The sequence below is a fragment of the Triplophysa dalaica genome, chromosome 20, assembly GCF_015846415.1.
Source record: "Triplophysa dalaica isolate WHDGS20190420 chromosome 20, ASM1584641v1, whole genome shotgun sequence".
In the NCBI taxonomy this organism is placed as follows: Eukaryota; Metazoa; Chordata; class Actinopteri; order Cypriniformes; family Nemacheilidae; genus Triplophysa; species Triplophysa dalaica.
Window position 1 is genome coordinate 5,028,716 of NC_079561.1, and position 27,111 is coordinate 5,055,826.

At 38.3% G+C, this 27,111-nt stretch overlaps 1 protein-coding gene across 1 annotated transcript in view; it reads left to right on the top strand.

The window, feature by feature from the left end:
- Positions 1-5,024: 5,024 nt before the first annotated feature.
- lrp1ab (low density lipoprotein receptor-related protein 1Ab) overlaps positions 5,025-27,111 on the top strand; it is an 84,478-nt gene continuing 62,391 nt past the window's right edge. Inside the window, exons 1-2 of the mRNA XM_056732791.1 lie at positions 5,025-5,601; positions 21,371-21,493. Coding sequence (XP_056588769.1) covers positions 5,505-5,601; positions 21,371-21,493 — 220 coding nt within the window. The 5' untranslated portion in view covers positions 5,025-5,504. The remainder of the gene's footprint in view (positions 5,602-21,370; positions 21,494-27,111) is intronic.

Consider the following 27,111-nt stretch of genomic DNA (forward strand, 5'->3'; position numbering starts at 1 on the left):
GTTGACGTTAACATATACTAAGATTAATAAGTGCTTTAGAAGTATTGTTCATTGATAGTTCATGTTAGTTCTGCATGGCAGAATTAAGGCCGTAAAGAAGACAGAGCGATTTGACCAATCAGATTGACCAATCGTACGAATTCTTGTAAAATAGACAAGAATTCTTGTGACGCTGTTGGAAATTAAACCCAAATCTAACTTTGTGTTGTTGAACTAAACGATACAACAAAGAATAAGTAGACAGACCCTTATTGTAAAGTGTTCCCAAAATTGTGATAAAACCATTTAAAATTGCATCATGTTTATGACTCTCTGTGAAAGCATTAGAAAGTGAAAGCGGTGAGCAGTCTACACCACATCCGGTGTTGAGTAGTCAAAGTATCACCCATCAAACCCCAAAATGACTTTGAATCATGAGTCAGCCCACAGTAGAAGCGAGTCATTGACCACTAACTCATCTCCTCCAAATCACAGCAACAGCCAAAGAGTCGACATGTTTATCTAAAGTCAGATGAGTGGCTAATGTGGGTGGATGGCTGGTTTAAAACTCAGACGTCTTTGCTTGGCCACTGCAGATGTGTTGATGCAGATGAAATCTTTCGCCTCCGGTCTTGTTCCGTCTTCGCTTCTCTGGCGTTTTGCATGTTTATGTTTAGATAAGGGCTAAACATACAACATTCCTAAGGTGTTGATCAAGTTAAGAGACAGATTTACGCTTTATGTACTGTATGTTTAAACGTTCAGTCGTGTTGGATTTCGCCAAGAATTCCTAGAATGTATCTAGACTGGGAGTGTGAATGTATAAATCCATACTCAGAATTGATCTGCGAGTCGAGATTTACTAGGCGGATTTTTCAGTCTAGCACAGCAGTTTGCTGGATATATCAATGTTTCAGATTAGGTAATATAGAAAGAATCGAAAGAGAACCGTGTGAGTGTCTCAGCTTGTTAGCTTTCCAGGTCAACTCAAGGTTGCTGAGCTTTTGATTTACATATGTACACAAAAAAGGAAACACTTTGGCCTCCACAGTGCAAATACATCAGAAATATACTTTTTTTAAAAGAGATGCAATTTGCTTGATCAAACAATATATTAAAATGGCCATAAAAAATGATGATGGAAATAAATTGTGGTGATGTGATCATTTTTTACAATTTTATTGGTTGCTTTCAAAAAATTTACATCCCAAGAGCAGATCAGTAAAAAATCCTCTTCAGATACTAAAACACTGCTGTATCTATCTAGCTGGCATGAGATTAAAGATGAGGTTTTGGTGGGGGTGGGGAGTGTCTTTGGTGTTTGTGCATACCTTGAATTCTTCGGGTGTTGTCAACACGGCCCTTGCGGTAATTTTGTCCCATTGAAGCCGGGATCACTTCCTGACCTTCTATTTAATTTTCATTTGAGGGAAATACCATGTGAACATCATTGAACAGACAGCATTGTTGCCTCTAGGTCGTGTACAGTGTGTTGGGTTGCATTGTAGGCCAACCATTTTTTAGGATTTCCTTTTCTTAAATAGCCTATGAGATAAACAGGACAGCACGCCTAATCCGAATATTTGCAATATCCTTTCAGTGTCACCAAATCCAAACACGGGCTGAGCTCGGTGACATCTGCACTGCAGAGCAGAGAGATTCACAAGCTTGATTTATGCAACTATCCATCTTCCTCAAGGCTGAGGGCCAGAGGAGTAATATTGGCCTAACAGACATCCCAGAGTCTAAACTGTGATGTGATTTACCCAATGTTCACGCGTGTACACAAACATCAACACGCACTGGAGAAAAGCCCCTAATTGCCACCGATTCATGGCATATTTGGGTAATGCTCACAAGTATCACATTGTGTTCCTTGTATGTAATGTACATATAGAAAAACTAGATGTACACGCGAAACACCAAATAATGTGGGTGTGGATAAAATTCACTAAATCATTATGTGGATCTTTTGTAACTCTGTCTCTTGTACTCTTGACTGTCTGCAGCAGGTTGGTTGAGTCTGGGAAAACACACTATTCCACTCCTTCCATCCCCCCCAATTGTACCCGGCTTATATGGATAGTGAAGGCGGGGGATTGTGTGCAGATGTGCTTGGAGAGTGGCCAGGCGCTTTGCCCTGAGAGAACATGTGGTCTGGGACTGTTTACGCTGGCACTGTCTCAAATCAACCCCCACACAACATGTAAGCCCTCACAGGACACCACACACACAGCTCTCTTTTCTCCACCGCCGTTCAGGAACTTTTCTGCTTACTGATCGACATCAGCGTTTGTGTGGGATAGTCAACCCCCCGCCCTTTAAAAAATGTCACCCTTTTACCCTCGAGTTGGAAAAAACCTGTATGGTTTTATTTCTTCAGTATAAGTTTAGCAGGATGTCTTTCTTTAATAATAGTGGATGGGGACCAGGGACTGTTAAAGGGATAGTTCAGACAAAAATAAAAATTCTTAAATCGTTTACTTATCCTCATGTCATTTCAAACCTGTATGACTTTCTTTCTTTTGCAGAACATATTTTAAGAACCTTGGCAACCAAACAACATGGACTCCTTTTGACTTCCAGTGTATGAACACATTTCTCAAATTATCTTAAATTCACTTTTGGATGACGTGTATTTTCCAAAAAATGCTTTTATTTTATTTCCAAATTATCTTCAGTAAGCGTCTTCAGACGGGCATCATTATTCACAGAAACAATGTGGCGCAAGGAATCAAGATGAATCTAAATGGCTCACACGCAACTGAAAAAAACTTCACCCAAATTGGCGGCCAGATCTTGTGCTGGGCGCGTTTCACAGACTGAATGCACAGACTGTCACAGATGCCTGAGGGAGAGGAGGTCATTAAGCATGCATGGTTGTCATGCTGTGTCAGACGAATAGCTTGTTTAGATGGATTTATACCCCGATGTACAATGAGCTTTATCTCCACCCCCAAGCCTTTCTCTCGGTGAAGCATGGAGAATAAGGGTAGATGCATGCTGGTGCACGTGAACGGCCAGACATCTCTGCTATGCTACTCACAGATGCTCCGTGCACATAACTGAAATGCTGCTCTTCATCCACAACATCTGCAGGCTAACTGCTTCCTTAAAAACGGCAGTACTCCAATACCACATCACACAGTGACTGCGTCCCTTGTTTTGAGGTCTTTGTGGGCTGCAGATGTCTTTTAGCTGTGTCAGTTTTTTCTAATGAAAAGCATTTTTATAATTTAAAGAGATTTTGTTATAGGAATAAGAAGTGAAAATGTTCTTTAAATTGAGCTTTAAAACGGATTTATTTAAAACATTGTGACTTTAAAGCGGCAAATTAATTAAAAGGAAATTTTGAAAAGAGTTGTTTCGCATTACGCACGTTTGGTAACACTGTGACTCATATATTATGTGATATCATTTGAGCATTAGATCATTGAAATGGACTTCACCCAAACTGTTAAATGACTTGTGTGACCCACTGTGACCCTGTTGTGCAGCACATCTGTAGACAACCCAAGAAAATACTTAACAATGACTAAATAACTGTGAGTAGATATGTGACAGAAAGCCTAAGCTGGACTTCATGCATCATTCTCGGCTGGGATTCAATGTTAAGTTCACGTTCCCAGGCTTTACCGTAAAGCAAGTGACAGCTGGGTGCATATGGAATATCCCAGTCATTTTTGGGTGGGTTCTGTAAACCTTTCAACAACTGTGTGTCTCAATGAGATTTATAACGTGTACTCTGCAGAAACAGAAAGAACGCTGGTGTGTACTGCCATCCACTGGAGAATAAAAATAGAAAAAAAACACAAATCCATCCCAATAATTCCATGCATTTATATTTATTTTCTCTAAACCTATTTCTATATTTAAAGCATTGTTCACGTGCATTTAATTATTTAGCGATTTTGTCTCCATAACATAAAGACACGTGAACTTGAATATGTCACAAAAGGGGCATCAAATTATACCTGGTCTGAAATAATTTCACACATGCAATATTAATTATAACATTTTAATTTGATTATTATATCTAATCAGGTTTTATGTTGAGTCCTGATGAACATGATTCAGATCGTAGCAATTATTAATGCAATGACATTTGTTCAGCGCTAGATGGCCCCTAGTCATTTGTGTAAAGAAAAGAGACAAAAGGCGGACAATGAACAAAGAGATAACCACGCAACCTCTCTCTTTAAAATTCGGTATTGTGCTTTATTGCCATTGTTTGTAATTATAGATTTGTATTGTTTTGCCCAAGTATTTGTTGCTTAGTAGTGCACGGTACAAAAAGTAGGTTATATTAAGCAAATAATAAGGCACATGTATTAATAGTTACAATTAACTAAGAATGGCAAGCTAGAAATTTAATGCAAAATTACAAAACTATTACAGTATATGCTTAATTATTAATAAGTAATTTAGTACTTATCCCTTCTAAAAGCAACAATTATTGCAGAATTGTCAATTTTGCTATCTTTATGATTTCTGCATGTGGCCGTTTATAATAACCAGATGGCATCTTAATTATTTTATAATTCTACACATAATACTGAGTATGTTGTTGCTGTAGTAATAACAATAATAAAGATCAATGTATATATTTTTTACTTTTTTATAACAATATATTTTGCTATTATTTTAACAGAAACCTTTTATTATTCAGATTACGAAACTATGCCGCCAAAAGCTGTCAATGAAAATGCATTACTGCGATCCATGAGGAGAGAGCCAAGATGGCTGCCCGGTGGTCCGGTTTCCACCGAATAAATGAGAAAACCAATTGGCAACTGCAAGCTGAGGCGCGCATGCGCAAGAGACCCGTGCCGCGACTCATTTTTGTTGTTGTTGCCAAGAGTAAATACAAAGAATTATAAAGTTGAGTACTTATACATTTCAAGGAAGAGTACACATACAGTAAATTAGAAAATAAATTACAAGTAAATGGTTTGAAAAAATAACAACAAGCGTATCAGTTTTTTGACTCCCTTTCGAGGTGGATGACGTCATGTAACAAGCCACAGTCGAGTCTCCGCTTTCCCCCCTCACTCAAATCGTAGCCACCAGCATCAGAAGCGGTGGGGTATAGAAGCGAGAAGCCTTTTTTTATTTTTTCGGATTGTAAACAATTGCACCACGGACCGCCAACTGACGATCTTGCAGTTTTAATTACCCCGGTTTGGCTAAAAGAATGATTTGATACAAAAGAGGACCGCTTTGATTTTAAGGCATTTTTAAAGACATTACACACCTCTGTTTGCATGCTGTTATTCAGTCAGAAATATACATGACCGTGCATTCGCACAACACCTCGCCTCTTTAGGCTGAAAGAGTCCTTTCATATTTTGTTAGCATACATTCTGCCTTCTTTGTATATTGTCTGCTCAGCTACGTTTGCTAGCGTACCGGAGAGCGCAAAAAACAACAGGCACGGCGGACGATTGTGAGGTTTGGATGAGGCGTTTGAATCCAGCCTTACTAGCGCAGCCTTTACGTGAACAATTGCGATATTTTCATAGGCAATGCCACCTTGCAATGCGAACATGCTGGCTTCTGGATTGCTCTATCTTGGATTTTTCCTTACAGTGGAGGTCGTAGATCCGACACCATACCTCGAAGGTAAGTAACCGCGATTAAACGTCTCATTTTGTAACGTTATGCATGCATTTAGGACACACACGGGCTGCAAAGTTTTCGAAGATGGCCTGGTTATAACGGCCAGACTACGTCGCGAAGAAATATCTATTTATTTGTGTTGCTCCTTTCGACACATTTCGCACAGAATACATTGTGTAAGGATGAATATGAACGTATTTGTGAAGTTGTGTTATCACCTGTGCTGTGATTGCTACATCTGGCTGATCGTGTCCTTAAAGCTATCCTCGTGTAGGCTGCTGTTCATTTATTATGCAACGTTCGGCTTGTTACAAAGGCTGTCAGTATCAGTATTTGGGTACAGAAGGTACAAATCGCCCACAAGTGCTGTTTTAAGCGCGCTTGTGCCTCAGGGCGATAGATTGGAGATGTGGGAGTCGAGCTATTTCGTAATAGCGTAAAAGGCCGGAGATGTTCGCGGGAGCCGTTTTTAAATTTTAAACGACTGTCAACTGTAATTCTCTGCTTCACGTCACTGTGGAACGGGATTGTTCCAGAATTGCGCCGAAACGGCCTGCTCGATGCGAAGCCTCGCTCGCCACTCGTCGATTTGCATGCAGTGGACACGCTCGATATTCCCGCATTCTTAGCGGTCTATTCAAGTGCGCGAACGAGACATCCTCTGGTGCTTCGCGAGCACCTTATGAGACTGTAGTCGATCCTTTTCATGTTTTGTTTGGACGTAAACATCGTTATCGAATCGATCTTATTTTCAGAATGCGTGGTTTATGTAGTACGATGGACATGGTGTCTCTGTTCCCAAACTATCCAGGATTACGTTAGATATCATATCTGCATGTGCTCAGTTCTTTATGGGGCCACTTTTCAAGTAGTACGTCACGTTACCTTTGACGTCTATGACAGGAAAAATGTCTACATAATAGACATCAAGATAACAGTGGAAGCAATACATCTAGTGTGAATAGAATTAGGAATTGGGTAACATACACACACTATTGGGTGGTTTATTCGTAGGTGTCAGACACATTCGGTCATAAAGGGCCCACAAAAAGATTTTCATTTTTTTGAAGCTATAGAAATGCTGATAACTGGAAGCATTATGCCTTTGTGACATCTAATGTTACATAAATTATGCATCCATACCTTTTAGTAGGGCCCAGAAAGCTGGCCTGCAAATGGCCCACATTTTGTGGACGTCAGAATGTTCTTCTTATGCCTGTTAGAAAAGCGGGAAGTCTAAGCGTTTCGGAGAATTTCATTAAATAGCCTTTCCTTTGGTAGCGCACATCAAATGTCAAAACTTCCTTCTTTATGTGCACTCCTTACTTCATTTTTTTGGAAGATTTTGAGAATTAAGAAGTTTATTGTGATTCCTGAATTGTTTGACATGCGTGACACTACCGATCCAGCATCATTTATATCATCCCTCTAATTTTGACTGTCAGTCGCGGTTAAGTCAACTGCAGAGTTTTGATAATAGGTTTAGTGAACCTCTTCGGACTTCTGATAAACTAGACAGGATTCTGTGCCTGTGGGTATTTTTAATGTCCGGCAAGGCAAAGATAACTGTCGCAACTATGCACGATAAATTATCGACCATATCATCCGATACCGATATCATTAAAAATGTCCATTTATCGTCCGAGACCGATATGGCCGATCATATATCGTGCTTCCCTAGGATCATTTTTTTGGGCAGATATGTTACAGCTTGTAAACTATTAATAATTTCCTCTGGTTGAACCACTTCAGCTGCATGCTGCTCACAATTAAAATCCAGTACGGTAGTGTCTTTTTGTCATGATCATTCACTTAATGCTTTAAGCAAAACATTGTCAGGGCTCGATATAAAGGACTGCCCGGGGCCAGGATTGGAGATCCTCGGTCCAGTTGGGAGAACCGTCACTTGCCCGATCGGGCCAGTGCTGTATCGTCATGGGAAATTATAATTTGTAAGATTTTAAGACTTGCCTATTTAAATATTTTCAAGAAGATGCAAAAGTGGACTGTATTCGGTTCTCACGTGCTGTTTGAGTTAAGCTCGCAGCTGGAATGCCACATCAGACAATGGGCAAAATACTGAATTCAGTTCTTTTTCATGCTTTCTAACACTTAATCAGATATATCGACACAAAATGATGCCAATATTTACCAAGTATCCTTCTAAAAAGCATTCAATTATGTTTTACAGGAACAAAACGCATGTGGAAACAAAAAGCGTGTGTTACATTTATTAAGATACGTTCATCTCTCAAAGGGGCAGCAGTATAATGAACATCTCAGTTTTGTTCATCAAAGAATGAAGACAAAAAACACTCAATGCTCTTTACTGATTAAATTTTAACCTTTGTAAGATATTTAATAAAGTGAAGAGTATAAAGTATTTACATAATTTAGTTTCTGTACACGATAACTACTATTATTAGGCCAACCTAAAACACCTGAAATGCACTGATTATTTGTATGTTTGCTTTATTACATTTATCAGTGCTATTGCACATACTTTTTTGGTTTTTAATTTGTTTATTAAATAAACATTATACCAGAAAAGTTAAAGATTCTTATATTAGTTAGTGGTCTTGGTGACGGAGGTGGGCCTGAGTTCATGTGTTATCCTGCTCCTCCCTCCTCCTCCAGTCACTCTGAAACATCTGGAAAGAGGAGATCCATTAGCTTGGAAAGCATATGTAACATTAGGGGAGGAGCTAGAAAACAGGCCATTAGTAACCGGCATTGCCCTAACTCTAACACTCATAGTCTTGGGGTATGAACATGTGTCTCAAAAGGCATCTCCTCACTGTTAGATCAAAGTTTTGGCATGTGATGCAAAGCACTGATACAATGTCCATGTTAGCATTTGGCTCCATGGATTGCAGGGTGACCCTTACGCTGGATCAGGCGTGGCCAGTGAGTGGGCCCAAACTCAGCCAGTGACTCCAGGAAAATCTCATGGTTTCACCGCTGCCTCATGTTTACACGTTCAGATCCATTTTAAGAAATAAAATAATGTGGATGTGTCACTAAAATGTAAAAAGAAAATTGCACCATGTAACATTTTTTATTCTCTGTTTCTTCCACTTTTACCAGACGGTTTAGTGTAAATTATTTGCAAAGGGGAAGTGTATTAATATGTTTAAAACTGGTGGTTTTATAATGCACACATTCTTTGTATCTGGATACTCCAGAGGTTTCTACAATACTCTAATAGTCCGAAATAAGTGCACGAATCCTCCCACATTCATGCATTAATACATCTGCTCATACATTTGGTGTTCATTCAGCCGTATGTTTCTCCCACACCATCTGAGGAACGGAAAGAGCTGCATTATAAATGTCCGGATAACATTCTCATTGGGGCTTGAATTTCTTTTGTTGTCACTGTGGATTATTGTTAATCAGTGTTTTCTTGCGTGTCGAAGAGCTCATGAATGACAGGGTCTGTTACACAACCTTGAATGAAGACTGTTTGCGCGCCAGATATTTAAATGTGACCACTTGAGGAATGCTCTGGGCTCAGTACGAGTTGATGTTTTGAAAGCACCTCTGAAATGCTGTCAATTACCACAGGAAAAACTTTGCACTTTTGCTTTAATTTGTAAAAACAGACGAAAATTATTTCTACCGAAACGTGCTGTCAATGGAAGTCTATGGAGCAAGGCAATGGTTCAAAATAAATGTTGAAATACATAGTCACAACGAAACCAAATAACAATCAGCAATGTCTTGACTCATAGCCTTGCATTGTACTGTCATTTTCATTTTGGGTTTTTTGGTTGTTTACTGAGCAATAGGTAAAACATCCACAGTCTCTAAACTGTCTGTTTAGCTTAACTTGTATTTACCGCAGAGCATTCCTTTAAGAATAATCAAAGCTTTGAATGGAAATATAATTTAAGGCAGTTTGTTTTTATCGGTGTACAAAAATTGTCTCTTGAAAAAAGAACAGATCAATGTAATGGCATTAAATTGCCCAGCTGGAGTGTCACCACCCAGAGCCCGCAGAGGCTCTAATCTTTCTCTTTTAACCTTCCGTCTCCCTGGAAAACATGCTAGATTTATCTGCCACTGATGACTAGACCTGGATTTGCACAACCGACTAGACCGACTGGTTTATGCGTTTATAGTTGAGGATGAAAGTATCTTGTTGACCGTGGTGGCTGAGTTTGCTGTAATAGATGTTTACTGTTTGCAGCATTAGTGTTTACTCTATTCAGCTGCTCGAATCAGAAGGGCATGACTGGATGTTGCAAAATCCAGGAAGGTGGGAGCTGTTAACATGTTAGTGACCGGAAACAAAAGTGGGTGGTTAGCAAATGCTTCTGTCAACTCTTAAGGTACTTTTTAGTTTGAGGTTTAAAGTTTTGTCTACAATGGCCCGAGTTGTGTATGAGGACGTGATGGCTTTGAAGGTTGTGTGCTTATGATCCTGCCTTTCTTTTTTGCACGAGGCGCAAACATTGCAGCTTAAATGTTGAGATCAATTGACATGCAGTGTTGGGTCAGTTACTCTGAAAAGTAATTACAAGTTACTAATTACATATTCAATAGTGTAATGAGATTAAAGTACAAAGTACTCTCTACAAAAAATATTTAATTTGAATCAACAATTCAAGGATAGCAATGAAACAGATTATTTAATTAATTCAAATAAATAGTAAATACCTACATAAATTATTCTTATTAACTGACCAAAGTATACAAATGTGAGAAGGATACATCAAAGCATACATTTTAAAGAGAAACTTATAATTTTTATGTCATTTCCAGTATTGAATATATTACACAGTATTGAGTTCAATTACATCAGAAGTAACAGTAATTCAATTACAGAAAAAAATAGGAGTAATCCCTTACTTAACATTTTCAATGGAAAAGTAATTAAATTAAAGTAACTAATTACTTGTAACAAGTTAGACCCAACACTGTTGACATGTTACCTCAACATCCCATACTGCCATACTAGAACTCTTTGGCATATACTTGCTCTTTCTTCTCGTAAGTATTTGTTTTTTTGAGGTCTTAGGTGGTTCCAGAGCTAAGGCATCACTTTTGTTCCTGTGCTGAATTTGTTAACATAAAAATTATAATATTGTATACCAGTTAGCATATGTTTTTTACAATAGCAGCCACAACATCGAGTCTCAAGGAAGTTCGTAACTATTTAAACAAATTTGATTGAATTCGTATGTATTTTTATGTTTTATTACGGTTTGCTTTCGCAACATTATGTTTGGGGTGGGATAAGGGAAGGGGCTAATGTATTGCTTGTTTTCTTATAAGCGTACGTTTTTGTATGATTCACATTTGACAAATTTGTAAGAATTAGTCACCTCGTACAATAGTCACAAATTTCTGTGAGATCAGGTTGGAACATCCTACAAAATTATATTTCTGTTCTGTGGACATATATTGCATTTTTATACAGGTTTCATCAATGTAAAGTTTGGTTTTTTTTTTTCATTTTATTGGTAAACTGTTCCTTTAAGAGACCATTCTCCGGTTTTTCTTTCAAATCTTCAGAAGGCACTAACTTATGGAAGCTTTTGTGTTTCAACACAGTGTTTATGGGGTCACTGCTTCTCACAAATCCAGCATCTGTCTGAGAAGAATGTTAAAGAATAAGTTAAAGAGATAATTAAAGGTTTTCCAGAATCTTACACATGAAGGTCATGAAAATGACCCTGCCTCATTTGTTCTTTTGTGGTTGACTTGTAATCAACCACCATTCAGTTCATTAGAAATGACTAGTATTAGAAAAAAAACAGGTGTTTTCTGTTCATCATAACTCACCTTTAGTAGTTTCATTGGTTTCGTTTTCACCGGGTAACATGTCTGGGCGACTTCTCTGTGCTGGAGGACAATCCACATAAATCCTTTTTATTGCTTTATGTGCAGTGCCAGTTTTAAAACATACAAATAAGGCTTGAAACCCTTTGTTATTTCTTTGTGAATACGTGGAACAGGTATAACTGACACTTTGGTAGGATCATTAAGATTTAACTGACAGGAAGAAGAACCGGTTTCTCCATGCTCAATTTGGAGTTAGACCATTTATGAAAAAACTATTTGTAAATGCAGTGGAGGTGGTCGGCAATGTTTGGTTTACCAATTATATTTATTTCCCTATGGGCAAGAAACTAAAAAATCCCAATAAAGTTAAATCTTGCTCTTCCTGTTTTAAACGTCTTACAGAACAATAAATCCAATGTGCACTTTGGAAGAGAAGATTCCACCTATCTTATTTGCTCACTGATAACACATTGACAATATAATAACTGATGTATATTTGGATAGTGTGTACCTTCTTTAGAACCTCAAAGCTGTAACAGCCATTTAAAGCCTTTGGTTTTTATGTAAGCACAGAGGTATATTTAAGAATAGAAGCGAAGTCATTTGGATTGAGTACTGGTCTAGATAATAAAGTAGATTTAGCCAGAGATATGAGACCTCTCCATGAGACAGAAACGGATATCCAGTGTGCAAAATCCGGCTTCACCTTTGCAAACATGGATACAAAGTTAGCTTGGTATATTTGCTTAAATTAAGTCCCGCAAAATTATCATCATGGAATGCAACAGTGTGCTACTATGGAACAGAACTGAGGTCCTGTTGAGAATCCGGCCAAAACCATTAGAGCCTGATATTTAGATAAAATAAACTTCATTTGGTGCCTCATGCAAATCAAGCAACAGTAAACGCTATTCATCCTGTAATCTTCCAAAACCAGCTTCCTCTGCCGTCAGTTTTTTACACCCATCTTGTCTGTATGCTTGGACATTTTAGTGTGGGTGTTTGTAGTTTGTGTGGGTGTTTGGTGTTTTTATGTGCAAGCTTGGTCATGTTGAGATTGACTGTTAAGTATTGATCTTTAAACTTAAAGGATTCATTAAATGAGCACTTTGAACAAGTTGGTATGATTTATTAGGGTCTTCATGAAATGTCTGGAACATATTCTCAATGGCTGTGTTAACAAAACCCCCTTTGCATCGTTAAAAACAGCTCTGCTCACAGGAACCCTGCTCACAGGAACCCGTTTTGGTGCATGTCTCTTTAAATGATAATGAGTTACAGCGCACCCCCCTTCCATCCGGCGTGTCAACACAACACACGTGTAGTACTTCCATGGCAATGGTTTAGCTAAATTATGTTTCAAGAACTCCCCTGCGGTTAGTTTTGTTTTAAATGTCTCAAATCATTCCACCAGAGACTAAAAACTCGGTCACGGCTAACCGCGCTCATGTTGTGCATGTATGCTTGCCTAAAAGAATTATGTGGATTTTTACGCTTGTCTTTGACAAGTTATAACGTTACAAACACAACATAATTGCATTACTAGTATGCTGTGACATATTTTTCAGCCTAGGGACGAATGATTTGAGACGTTTAAAACGTCACTATCCGCAGTGTTCGCCCCTGTTCATTAGCAAAACAAACAGCTGGCTGCAGCTGAAAATATTAACGCACATAGTGTATTAACATACACACAGCTAAACTCCAAGTGCCCATTTGCCAAATAACATATCAATATAGAGTAAGTTTATCACTAGCTTTGAATGTTCTATTTAACCCGTGACCGACTTAGCTCCCTTCGCTATCATTTGTTTACGTTATCCTCCTATATATACGATACTTGTACGTCAGTTCAGACTGTTGATAAATACTACTTTCATCGGCAGCTTTGTCTCGTTCAGTTGGTCTCGATTCCTCTTGAGAAACAACTTTGAAGCTAATCCTACTTGTACTGTCCCAGCTTGATTAAATACTCAAGCTTGAAGTGAAACGCGCAAACAAGCAGGTTTTACTTATGGTTTCTGAGGGATTTCCAATAAAAATAAAAATAATCCACTCCTGTCTCTTCCTAGGTTAGGACTCTGTTCAGCAATTACGTTGCATGTTGTCCATGAACTTTAGCCACGGCATCACGTACACCGCTGTTGCTTGTGAAAACAACAATGGCGGCTGGGCTGTGGGAGGAATGGTGTAGATTGAGGGGCGGTAATATTATAATAAGAGCCTGCGTCTACGTCACATCAGGAGCGAAATCTAAACGGCTCGATTTCTCACATGCTTGCAGAGAATGCTTACCAAAACAAAATTACTGGGATCTTGTTTTTCGAGTTTTCTTGGATGCGACGGGGACCTGATCATAGCAATTAAACACAGCCAATTTTTGAATTTTTCATGCAATGGATCCTTTAACAGTGCAATTCAGAATCTGTGTAAACAATTCATCACAATCCATTGATAAGTGAAAAGACTTTATAATGATTATAACTGATAGCATTAGCAATAGCAAACAAAGCTTATGCTGCGTCCAAATTTGCCAATAGACAATAGACAATAGTCAGCTACCATAACTTCCTGTGTCTTAACCAAAGTGACTTTGACAAAATTATGTTATATAAAACATAACTTTTATTCAACAAAACAGAAATGTTTTTTTTATCAAATAAAGTTTTTTTATTTATCATTTTCAACAAACTTTTCAGCCCACAATAGCCAACTGAATTAACCAGTCTTTCTAAATGAGCAAAGCTCATTCACATCTTGCGTTCCTTGTGGTTCACTTTATAAATGATTCAATGATCTCTTATATTCGCTATTGACTGAAAAGTTCAATAGTTTAAATGAATCGGTACAAATGAGTCATTCGTGTGTGAGTCATTCTGAACGCAATGTGCGTTCATACGGGCGAAAACTGAAAATGTTAAGAAATTTCAAGAAATTAAACATACTTAGATGCAAAACAAACACCCTTGAAACACAGCTAGCTCTTGTTTTGCAACTCTATTTAGCACTTGAGTGTGCTGATAATGAAACGCCGCCTCTGCTTTGGAGTAATGCCGCAACTGCAGTAACAAATGACAGTCTCTTAAATGCATGTAGCATTTCTTGTGAAGACGCCCAGCATAATTTTGGCGTGAGTTTGAGGCGACATGACATTTGAAAACCCTGGTAATGTTAACGCTATTCATTTATGTTTAGCTTCCTCTGTCACCTGCAGTTCTGTGAGGCAGGCGGACATTCCTAAAGGGAGGAAAGCAATGCGAGTTGATGAGAAACAGCTATGTCTCCGATGTCTTTCAATGAATTTTCTTTCTCTCTATGCTAGAGTCAATATAATCGACAATTTATAATTACAAACAGGACCTTCAGGAATTTTCCTAAGAATGCAACTGCTTGCGTAACGGAATTCCTGCATAAGTAATAAAGCACAGTGTTTCATGAATCTTCAGGCATTGTAAAGGGAAGTAGATCCATGTACTTGTCATTTCAGTTTGACTTTCTGTTTCAAAAATCGATAGTGGCTTCCAGAGACCCTCTAAACCCAAGAACACGGCTTTACGAGCCCATGTCCTTACAGAGGACGAGCCTACAGATGAAATCAATTAAAAGGTGCTGGAATATGTGGCCGAGGCCTGGAGATGATTTGGAGGGGCGGTACGCCGAGTGGGGGGAAGCTGAGACTTGAGGGGCGGAAAGTGGGTCATGCGCTGCACAGCTGGCCTCCCTGACGCCATGACATATAAAGGTAGTGTGGCATTTGCTATCCAAATAGGAACTTTAGATGAGATACGTCGTGTAGAGTGTAACCAAAAATTACTTTTCACTCGTGCTTTAAGTCTGATTTTCTTTTTAAAGTTGAGAAAAGTGTAATTTTTTGTTAGTAAAACAGAAAGGCCTAAACTATACACATGACTCATCATTATTCGATTATGACATTGATTTGTAATTAACCAGCACTTTTGATGGATTATACCACTAACGGCTTAGTCATTGTTATATAAATCATGGCAGAGACCTCCAGCATTAGCAAAAGGTGTCCACAGTATCATTAATACTAGTAAATAGAGATTTAGTCAGTCCGTCCTTTCATTTCGAGTGCAGGCCATGTTCCTGAGTTTCTGCGCCACAGATATTTTCCAAATTGCTTGTCTGATGCTTTACAGCTGATGTCTATAGGGGCTCCCACATTCCAGGTATTCCATAAATAAACCAAAGACCTGCCGTGGTTTCGATTTAGACACCATGTTTATTGTGCCATATTATCTTTCATCTAAGCTGGGAACAAAGGCAGGGCAACATAACAATTGCAATCCTCAAATCTTGGCTTCGAGTCCTGGGACCAAAGTAACTCTTTTTGTTTCTGTATGAGCAAGGAATATGATTACAGTTTTGGTTTGCGATATTTCAATATTTTTGATTACAGCTTTAAAGGGATAGTTCAACTTAAAATAGAACATTCCTTCATTTACGCACCCTTATGTCATTCCGGACCTGTATGACCTTTTTTTGTCCAGAACATAAAAGATATTTTAAAGAACCTTGAAAACCAAGCAACATTGGTCCATATTAACTTCAACCATAAAAATATAAACTGTATGAAGACAAAGGCAACTGAGACAAAATTACATATTTTAGGTGGACTTGGAATATCCCAACACACATAGGAATGTGCTGCTATTTGGTAAAGGATGGCAGTTTTTCCATTTTAATGTACACAAGTTTTCACTGTATGTTGCATATACTGACATTTAAGTTCATTTTACTATTACTATATGTAGGAAGACAGTTTTGGGACATGGTCTCCTTCGTCGGATATAGTTCATCTGAGTGAGCTTAAAGTGTGCTTAATAAGCGAGATGTACAAAACATGCAGTAGTAATGTGGATCTCTAAGACCGGAGTTGAGAACCACTGGAGTGTAGGACAGCATGAGACCTGCAATACATGAAACTATTGCCAACAGAAACTTCTATGGATGTTTTGGAAGAAAACAGCGTGCGAGTCATCCTGCTTTTAGCATTGAGGGTACATGGATATGCATGCACAGAGAAAAGTTATGTGTAAATGATTGGTTTTTAGCCTCAATTCATTGCAATTTTCCCTCATTAGACACTGGCCTCTTTTTACACAATACACCACAGAGATTTGTCCCAGAAAATGAACAACTCAGGACATGTTTGTAAACTGGTTATAAAGACAGAATAGAAGATGCGAAACATTTTTTAAAGAATATGTTGTCGTTTTAAAATATATAGTGCAGTCATTTCTAGGTCTGTACCAGAATATTCGAATATTCGTTTGGTGGGTTGTAGGGATGTTGCGGTTTTCTGTAAAAAATTGAACCGCGCGGTTCTGGCGAATGATGACACAATTATAATATGGTTTGTACGAAATTATAATGCGTAAAACAGACTGACAAAGTTCAGCTAATGTTTGTTTGTCGATGGATACACATTTAATAGGCTTACCCACAACAAATCATATAACGTAGACAAATTTTAACTGGATTGACGTATGCTGTGAAATGACCAGTCATTTATGCTTTCATCACCCGGGTGTTTTGAGTGGACGAGTGCAGGTGAGACTTGTACTGCACATGTTGCTGATTAAACTAGAACTTTTTAACCTTGCCAATTTAAACATTTAAGTGTAAGATCATGCACAAGAAAAATCGCTTGTGTGCTGTGAGGAGATCCGAAGCGCGCATAAGGAAAGGATATTGAGTTGTCTTTGAAGCGCTTAAATGGACAAATTCACACACAAAGTAGGTCAACATGCCCCCCTTGTCGAGTATCTTAACAAACATAGTAGGTTATGTCTTAACTTAAAAAACAACACATCGTGCATGTGTACAGTATCAGTGTACTAGATCTGATTCATTCCTATTAAAGCGACGGCAGCATAAAAGTCAAGGAAATCACTCACTGCTTGTGACTAGATAACTTCTAAATAACTTCTTTAACTTCAATTATGATTCATCTTTATTTATTTTTTACATATGCAATGTTATGTTTTTTTTATTACTTTAATCCATTTCTACCTTACAAGGTATTGTACAAAGTATTTTATTTTCTGCTTTGCTCTGTTGTTTTATTGGTGCTGTTACTTGTAGCTTGATTATTTGTTCTTATTTTTATTTGTAAGAAGTCCCTTTTCCCTGAACACCGAACCGAAATCGCGACCCTAAAAGTGTGACACAAACCAAACCGCGAGTAATTTGAACCGTTACACCCCTAGTGGGTTGGCATTCGATTTTTTTGAGATTCAAATATCATTTTTTATCCTAACACCTGGCATCCACCCGAAGTGGTTCGCATTCGCACTTGAATATGAATCACCCATAAGTGAACGTAATGATTTAGTTAATTTGAAGGAGAAGAAAAGAATGCCGAAGACCTCGGTGTGTGGGAACACTTTAAATTCAAGAGAAGACAAAGGCAGTGTGCCAAATATGCGGTTTGAAACTGGCCTACCACAACATCGTTCTGTAAGTAGTACGCCTATAAAGATGCTAGTTTGTGATCTATTTTGTGCTCAACTTTGTGCGTGTTGCGCAAATCTGCTTATGTTATCAAAACAACAACTCATGCCCATCATGCGTTTAAATCCGCGTCTCTGGCCCAGTTGGCAATCAAACTGCGTTCTGTGCCTGAGCCACAAACAAGAAATACTCAAAACATTTTTCTAAGCGATCTTAATACAGATATTATACGAAATATTATTTGCCATTGAAAACAAAACAAAACAATTTTAATGTCAGGTGTGCCAGTTCCTGATAGCACTGTTCGGTAGTTTGTTAAAAGTTTATTCATTCTGTGCGTATTCATCCAGTCCCTTGGGTCGACATAATAAAAATGCAAACAGACAGACTGACACAGAGATTCCTGGGTTTATTAGAGAAAAGAATATGCTCAGACCTCTCCCTCCAAAGCTTTGAATATTCGCTATTAATTTCTACCGAAGCTTCGAATCTCAAAAAGGGGTATTCAGTACAGCTAGGCCCCTAGTCATTCCCTAACCCTCATGTCTTTCTGTACCTAGTACACTCTTAAAAAAAAAAAAGAAGGTGCTTCAATAGGTTCTACGATGCCAAAGGGAACCATAAATGTTTCGTAAATAACCTTTAACATCTGAAGAACCTTTTTGTTTCAGAAAAAAGTAAGAAAGAGATAGTTCTTTGAAGAACCTTTGTTCTCCTAGTCCCCATGACAGTTCTATTGTGTTGATACTTTTCTAAACTCGTCTTTTGATGTTTTACAGAAGACAGTCTGGTTTCCTCTCAATCTCTGTGTAGAAACAGCATTTGTTATAACAACTTACGGCTGCTGTAGTTTTGAGGCCTGGCCAGTGTACCTTTTTGGGATGCCTCTGATGTTTGCAGTTGGGTGCCGTCCCGGAGGGACAAATAAAAGCTTTCTTCATTCCCCACCATACACCCAGATGCTCTGCAATGATTAACAGTCCCCTTGGATTTGCACCTTCAAAAACTTGTCAGTAGTTTGGCTTTGCCTTTGGAAAAAGCAGTGGACTGAATTAACAATCCGGATCTCTGTCTGAAATATTTCAGAGAGCTTTGAAAGAAGGTGAGCACTGTGGGAAAAGTGTCTCAAGCTCTCGGTTCCCCTAACGACCCCACAACCTCCAATTAGAGTCGCGGGCTCTCATCGCGGCCACCCGGCGTTGCTGTGTGATCGTTTGTAAAATTTAGACGTGCTGTGTTTTTCGGGTTTGGTTTCGGCCGGTAGCCCGAGTGCTCTGAATGACCAAGTGATTGGCACCTGGAAAAGCCAATCATGGTGTTTATGGCCTCATAGAATCAATCTGATTGGATCTACTTTAGTGGATCAATTTTATGGGACAGTTGACCCAAAAATATAAATTCTGTCATCATTTACTCACCCTCGAGTTGTTACAAGTATGTATAAAGATATTTGAAAGAATGCAAACAGTTCTTGGACACCATTGACTAAAATCGTAGGATTTTTTTTTTCAACAGAACGAAGAAATGTATATAGCATCTTTTCCTACAGGAATACAGATACACAGTAAATGCCTTTTAAAAATAAATGTATATTTAATTTCCCATTTTGGGAACATATATCCAAGCTTAACTTTATACAGAAACAGTACCCACCGTTTCACTTTTATCCCGTTACATGACCGTGAATTACCTCACTTCATATAACAGAACTCAGACGAGTTGAGAAGTGTCTTTTGGATAACAGAAGCAGTCTGGCTTTCTCAGCACTTTTGAAAACGTACAGAGACGTGACTGCGCTAAACACATCCCCCTTCTCTCTTTCGATTGCAGTCACATCCTCTCCCCCTCGCAGCTTTCCTCCTCCTCTCTTTCCGAAACACCTCTGCGCCTGCCAAGTGTACAGGGAGGTAAGTGTTGGAGAGGGACGGCGGAGTCCTGCCGAGAATCACAATCAGATAGTTGACGCTGTCCTCATCAATGCGCTGCTCCTTGAAATACAGTGTACCACCACCACGGTCATTGTAGTCATTGTAGTGTTTGGTACAAACTTGGCAGAAACACTGACTGGTTGAAAAAAAGGAGCCAGTCTGTGAAAGGAACACCATTTGTGTTCTAAACACAAAAATCTGCTAGAATGGGTTTGGAAAATAAATGAAGTTTTGTTTGTATCCTAGCTCAATGCTTTAGCAGTCCTTAAGTAATTGAGTTTTCTAACATTTAGCTAAAAAAGCATTGGGATTTTGCAGTTTCATTTGTGTACTGTCTTTAGAGAAGGCCTGTGGTCAGCTGTTGGGCCGCACCCATGGAAGGTATTGACATGGGAACTGCAGTGTTTTACAGGGGTACAGTGGTCGGCGGGACAGACAGACTGAGAATAGTTTAATTACATCTGCGGTGCATCTCTGACTTCTGGCCGAGCGGGCCGGTGTGAGCAGAGGGCCAATGCCGGATCGCCCGCAGTCCTGAGGCGGTTCTGTGGTTTACCTCAACAAACTCATCAGATTGACTGAGCAAAAATACTCCCCTGGACACCGGATTCCCTGGGGTTAGACAGAACTGACGCATGCTCGGCCTACCAGTAATAAAAAGGCCTCTGTCTGCATGTGGAGAGCAGACATCTCTCAGGTTATAAACGGCAAAATAAAACCACTGTTTGTGGGCAGAACGTAAAAAATGTGCATTTAAGCACCTATGGTGAATTAAGTGGGTTAATGTTACAGCTTTGTGATGAGGCTTCCTGTAACATAAAGCCTGGTTGTGAACTTCGGGTGACCCAGATGTACTTCTGTGTTAAAACCAAGTATCTTTGGCATGAGGAATGGGAGGCTCAGCAAAGTCTGCGACCGCATGCGTTGGGTTTCTCTTCCCAAAACTTCAGTCTCATTGAGGTATTGCTTTTTCATGAGTGGTGTATCTGAAAATTACACTTGCTGAACCATTTGCTGGTCGACCACTGTTGGTTTTTCAATGGCTGATGCCGTTTTTTGTGTTTGGAATATCCGTATTTTGCTTTAGACAAATTGTATCCACAACAGCTTAAAGGGTCAGCCATCCCCAAAATGGAAACCCTTTCGTTATTTATTCTACCTCTGAAATCTTTATGACTTTCAATTTTCTGCACAACACAAAAGAAGATATTTTAAAGAACATTGGTAACCAAACAACATAGCCCCTCATTGACTTCCATTGTGAACACTTGACCACTGAAACATTTCTCAAATTTTCTTCTTTTGTGTTTTACTTAAAAATGGTCATATACAGGTTTTCAAGAACATGCATAAATGATCAATTAATTTTGGGTGAACTATCCCTTTGGAAAAAAAACTGTTTTTCCATATTTTTACCCAAAATTGACTAAACATTAAATACCTTTTGCATTTATGAACATCATTATGGCACAATTGTGTGAATTGTTGTGATCAGAAAGGATTGACTCTCGATATATTTAATATATTTTGGATATTGAAATCGATATACATCCTCACAATCTCTTTCTCTCTTTCAGTTCCGAAGACATGCAGCCCAAAACAGTTTGTCTGTAAAGACCAGGTAACCTGCATCTCCAAAGGCTGGCGATGTGATGGAGAGAAAGACTGTCCCGACGGCTCTGATGAGGCTGCAGATATCTGTGAGTGTGTGCCGCGTTATCTGTCCAACGCTTCTTCAGCATGACATCATGACAGGAACAATTATTATGATTGGCTTATCTCGGCAGAGCTGAAATACACCGGTTGTGGCTTGTCATAAGAAACTCAGGAGTCAGTTAGAGATAACATTTTTGCTACAACGGTTGTTTCCTGTTGACACACAGATGTGCAAAGGGTTTTTGAGTGCTGTTACATATAGAGGTGCTTAATTTTTATATTTTTTGGAAAGAAACAAAAATAAGAAATCTGTGTTCAAAATTGTCCCCATTTTGCATTCTTGGCTTGTAATAATGATTTAGAATTTGAGCTTTCGGGTACGATTCTGCAGAAAATGTCAGGTGTGATTAGACCCACGTAGGGATGTAACGATTAAATATATATATAACGATAAAAACGGCATATTTTAGTTATCATAAAAAGTGTAGAAATATATCGTTACTAACGGTTAATACTATCCGGCATCAGCCAACAGTATAACAGAGGCGCATTATGAAAAGCGTTTTTTATGTCAGGAGTGCAAAATAAATGTTATTGATATGAGATATACATATTCTTCCTCGTCTGCACCCGTTTATTTACGATCACAGGGATTTAAGTCCAAAATGTGCATTTTGTGGGAAATAAAGATATACTGAAACACGTTTTCTACATATTTCTTTAGACAGTCTGATTATTTTGAAGCTCCGTTCTACTCTAATCAGTTTCTTTGGCGTTCGCTCTTATGACTGCAGGTGTCCCCTGGGTCCTAAAGTACAACCGATTACTCACGACACATGCAGACAGATGATTTTCTGATTTGTGTTGTATTTACATTTAAAAAAATAAAAATGAAAAATTACTTGCCTCAGGTTGTGTTCAACCTGAACAAGAGAAAGTTTTACCTGATAACCCCATACTGCCAGAATGAATATTAATGTTATTTATTTGACTTTCAGCAAGTCACATCAATATAAAACTTGGTATCGATACTTTTTGGATTTTCCTGCACATTGTAATAAAATCACGATAAAACTGATAACTATGGTAATTTTGTTCACTATAATTGTGATGTGAAATTTTATAACGTTGCATCTCTCGACCCACATATGGATAACTAGGTAAAGTAACCTGCAATTTCATGTTTCAAACAGAGATGGCGATCTAGAGGCAAAAGTTATAGTATAATTTATTTATTGCTTTATAATTTAGTTTGTCAAGATATAGATCAGTACAGATGACTGAAATATGAGCATGTAGTTACGTGTTGTGTAGGGTAGCGTATGGGGCTCAAGCCAGACACACACCCGCTGAGTGTCTCTCCGGAGAGATGGCACTAATTAAAACGGCTCTGTTTAGTCTGACTCGTGGTGTGCCATCCCGTCTGACCAGGTGATCTGTGTGTGTGAGCTCATCTCAAATACACAAAAACAGAAGCGTGGCCCCTGTCATTTAAGAGTGACCTAAATGTTTACAGCACACAGACCTTCCGAAGCGCTTCACTTCACATCTGTCACATTAGCCAGACACTCTCACAGCGGGCGGCCGTGATGGTTTCACCATCAGTTTGTTTGGTGGTTTACTGTCCAGCAGGAGAAAAGATAGAGGTAGGCAAGCTTTCACGCACAACCTTCTGTGTTGTAAATGCGGCTGCTTCTCGTCCTCACAGGCTGATAAGCAAAAGATTTCGCAAGCGGATCCAGGAAAGTCCACGTAAACACGGTCTATGGCTGTGTTTACTGGATTCATTCAGATCCCTCATGTTATGCCAATTTATTATGTCTTTTTTTCTCGCTCTTTAGTCACTTTATTTCTCTTTGGTACCTGTACATTGTCATCAGACAGTCATGATGCTATGGAAATTGTTAACTCATGATTGATGTATATAGGAGATATACATCAATCTTTCTTCCAAATATCTTCTTTGTGCTCTGCAGAAGAAATTAAGTCCTTGCAGGTTCGAAGTTACAAGAGGGTGAGTGAATGATGACAGAGTTTTAATTTTTGGGTGAACTATCCCTTGGCATACTTCTAATTGAACAATAGCTTCAAATTCAATTCAGTTTTATATAGCGCTTCTCACAATGTTTCATTGATGCAAAGCAGCTTTATAGGAAGAATGACAAAAATAAACAGAAGCTAGTATTAGTATTAAAATAACAAGGGTCCATCTTTGCTCTAGATTGCAAATTCGAGCTTTCGAAACAAACGGCCCTTAAAATACAGTAGACATCCTGCATCAATTGAACAAGTAGTTCCTGGGTCTTTAAGAACTGACAGCACATAAACATCAAAGTATTTTCCACCCGTAAACAAACTTTCTGCTGTGATCCCCCATGTGCCATTTGAGAAGTGGCACTAATATAATTTCAGTGCTGCTAATGCAGTTTGGCTGAACAGACAAAGAGGCCTTTTCATTAAACGGAAGCTCTGACCTTCTGATTTATCTTGATCTGTTTCTGCCAATTACACACATTACACACTCAATCCTCTTTGTTACAGCCATTTCCAGCGTTTCAAATCCAAGAGAAAATCATTACCAGCCGTCAGCGTATCAAATGAGAATGTATATGTAAATTCAGATTTAGTGTCATGTCTAATCCTGATCTTAACCAACACTGTTTTATGGTTAAAGTCTTTTGAAAGTCAGTAGGTGCTGTTTGCCAGATGTCCCGGCATGCAACACCACATATCGTAAAAGTTTTGTTGTGTCTTTTCATTTAGTTTTGCATTTAGGTTGCATAAAATTTAACTCTTTCGTTTTTAAAATGTACGTAGGCACATTTCTTCAAAACAGGTCTTGTGGAGTTAAGGTGTGCCGTATGGTCATAAGATGTGTTGGGATTCGAAGGTTTCTTGTTTTCAACTTCAAGTTTTCTAGTCAAGTTAATTACTAACTAACTGACCCAGCTCCCACCAATATTGTGGTGCCGAGACACTATAAATCTCTCTCTGGCTGTCTCTCTCTCTCTTTCGTCTCACTTTCTCTCTGGGAGAGATTTCAACAAGCCTGGCAGCTCCGTTCGCCCAATATAGGACTTGTTTATTTCTTTAAGTAGGTCAGTATATCATTAGAAAAAGCACAGAGATAAGAGAGGAGTGAAACCCGGAACTCTTTACTGATAGAAGACTAGATTTTATCGCCATTTTAAATGCACTTGAACTTAGAAGAATCTTCAGTTCAAAGCACTACAAATATTTTTCTTCTCATAATGTTACCATATCTAGAATAATGTTTTCGTTTGTTAACACCAAGAGTTGATGTATTTAGTTAAATCCTCATTTTGGGGGTAAAACAAAGAGACTTGCTAAATATTCATTACAGATGTGTGAGGAGAATACACTTCGCTATTGATTAATAAATGTTTTTTTGTTCTACAAAAATAACCAAAATTGATTAAATATCAACTTTTTCTTTGGCTTTTTAATGAAAGAAGGTTTCCAATGAAAAAAGTAAAAAACATATCACAAATGGAGCGAAAGAAATATATAATATTCATTTAAAAATCTAACACACTTTGAATGAATATACACTAAACATTAAGAATATCGGTTATGCGGTTGTGGACAATATTTTGAGATAATTTTGAATATGCTGATTCTGCTGATAATTTTTTGGGAATTTCTTAATTTGTAGAATTGATTTTTAGGGAAGTTTAAACGTAATATGCTGAGCTTCTGTGAGAAGTATGTCTTAGTGAGTCACGGTGCTTTTTCATTGTCTTTTATCTTAATTATACGGTGGTTCCCAGGTGTCTTACCCAAGCTGCAATTACCCTCCAGTGGTAAAGACAGATTCGCACAGTTTGGCTGTGTCAGGACATCACACTGCATGCTTGTGAAGCTCATCTGAGTCATCTTTCCCAGGCTGATTCAAAAAAACACAATAAGATGTCTGATTCTCTTTATGACATTTTTTTATTTCTTATTTTATTTTCTGTTTCACTTTCGGTTTATTTTCATCTTCTGGACTTTTGTTTTGTATATAGGCTCTGTCCCAAATCCATCCATCTTCCTACATACACAGCATATTTAAGCAACACAGTTTCTCTTTTTTACTTACTATACTGTGGTATTGTAAAACACGAATGAAGTTGTGATGGTTTGAATTAGCTGCGCCTGGTTTGCTATTTATTTTTAACAGCATTAAACAAGAATGTTTTTTCATTCTGTAGAATATCAGAGAATGCTTTGATGGCCAGCATGGCTGTGGTTGGGACAGCAAACAGCACCAGATGTGTTCAGAAAAGCTACGCAGAGAGAAAAAAAACTTTCATCTATGTGGGTCACTTCAGGGCTACAGAAAGATTTTTTAAAGAGACGCTAACTGCCCCAAATGTTTTTGTGAATCAGCAGTCTTGTTTCAGAAAGCTCTGGGGAATGGAGAGCGATCGGTGTGGGCTCACATGCATCTAAGAGCGTATGTAAATGCCGTCTTTTTTACATTCTGATGCTGTTACAGAGTCTTTGATTGAATGGTCCAGGAGGAGTGATTATTCAGTGTAATTTGCAGTTGTGTAAAGCTTCTACCACCCACGGCCTCCCCCGAGAACACTGATGTCTATTTGCATCATTACAGCCATTGGTTTAACTTTGAAAAGGTTGTCAAACATGTGACCTGCAGATGCTGGTTTGATCTCCCTAGTGATTTTTGTCCTTGATTACTAGAGGACCATTGATAATTTTGCCGAAACGGTGTAAAAAAGTTGGATGACTAAAGGAATATTTCACTTAAAACTGTAGTTTTTTTCTAGAGGATTTACCCTCATGCAATTCCAGATGTGTGAGACTTTCTGCAGATTTTTTATTGTTTAGCCTCCAAACACATTTATTCATGAATGGTTTGGATTACTTTAATGATGCTGTTTTTGATGTATTTGCTTTTTACAGCTTAATTTTGGGACCTATATATATGTATGTAAAGTATATATGTGACCCTGGACACCAAAACCAGTCTTATGGGTACATTTTTTTTTGAACATTTCTTGTACACAATATACGCCGATATCGATAACCGGCAATTTGTTAACATTGGAAGCCTTTTACCAATATATTGGCCAATAAAGTATTTAAATATTTATTTAACATTTTCTGAGACTAAATGAACAAAAGGCAAAAAGTGCCCAATTGTTTTTCTTTTAAAATATTGACTGCAGAAAACAAGGTAGCCATTACTCCTCTTTTTTTCTCCTGAAAATCATGTACCAAGCCTTCTTTACACTAGTTAAAGATTCTTTAACTTTTAAACTTCTCTGGTATCATTTTTATTTAATAAACAAACTATAGATTTTCTTCCAGAGCACCCAGAAAAGTCTTCTCAATAGCCACGAGTCTAACAGGCCAAACAAAATGCTTTTGTTTCTATAATTTACACGTTCATAAATATCTACATACTGTAACTATATCAACAATGTTTTGCTAATAACAGTAAGTGAATCATCACGTCAGAAAGATAGTACTGGACTGGATGGTGAGCAGTGTTCACCTGAAGTAGTTCAACCTAAAGGTCTTCTTGGGTCCAAAAATCTTTACCCGCCCCGAAATGACCTGAATCACTTTTACCCAAACCTGACGTGTATAAATTATATTTTTTAAAATAAAGACACGAGACAGACCCAATATT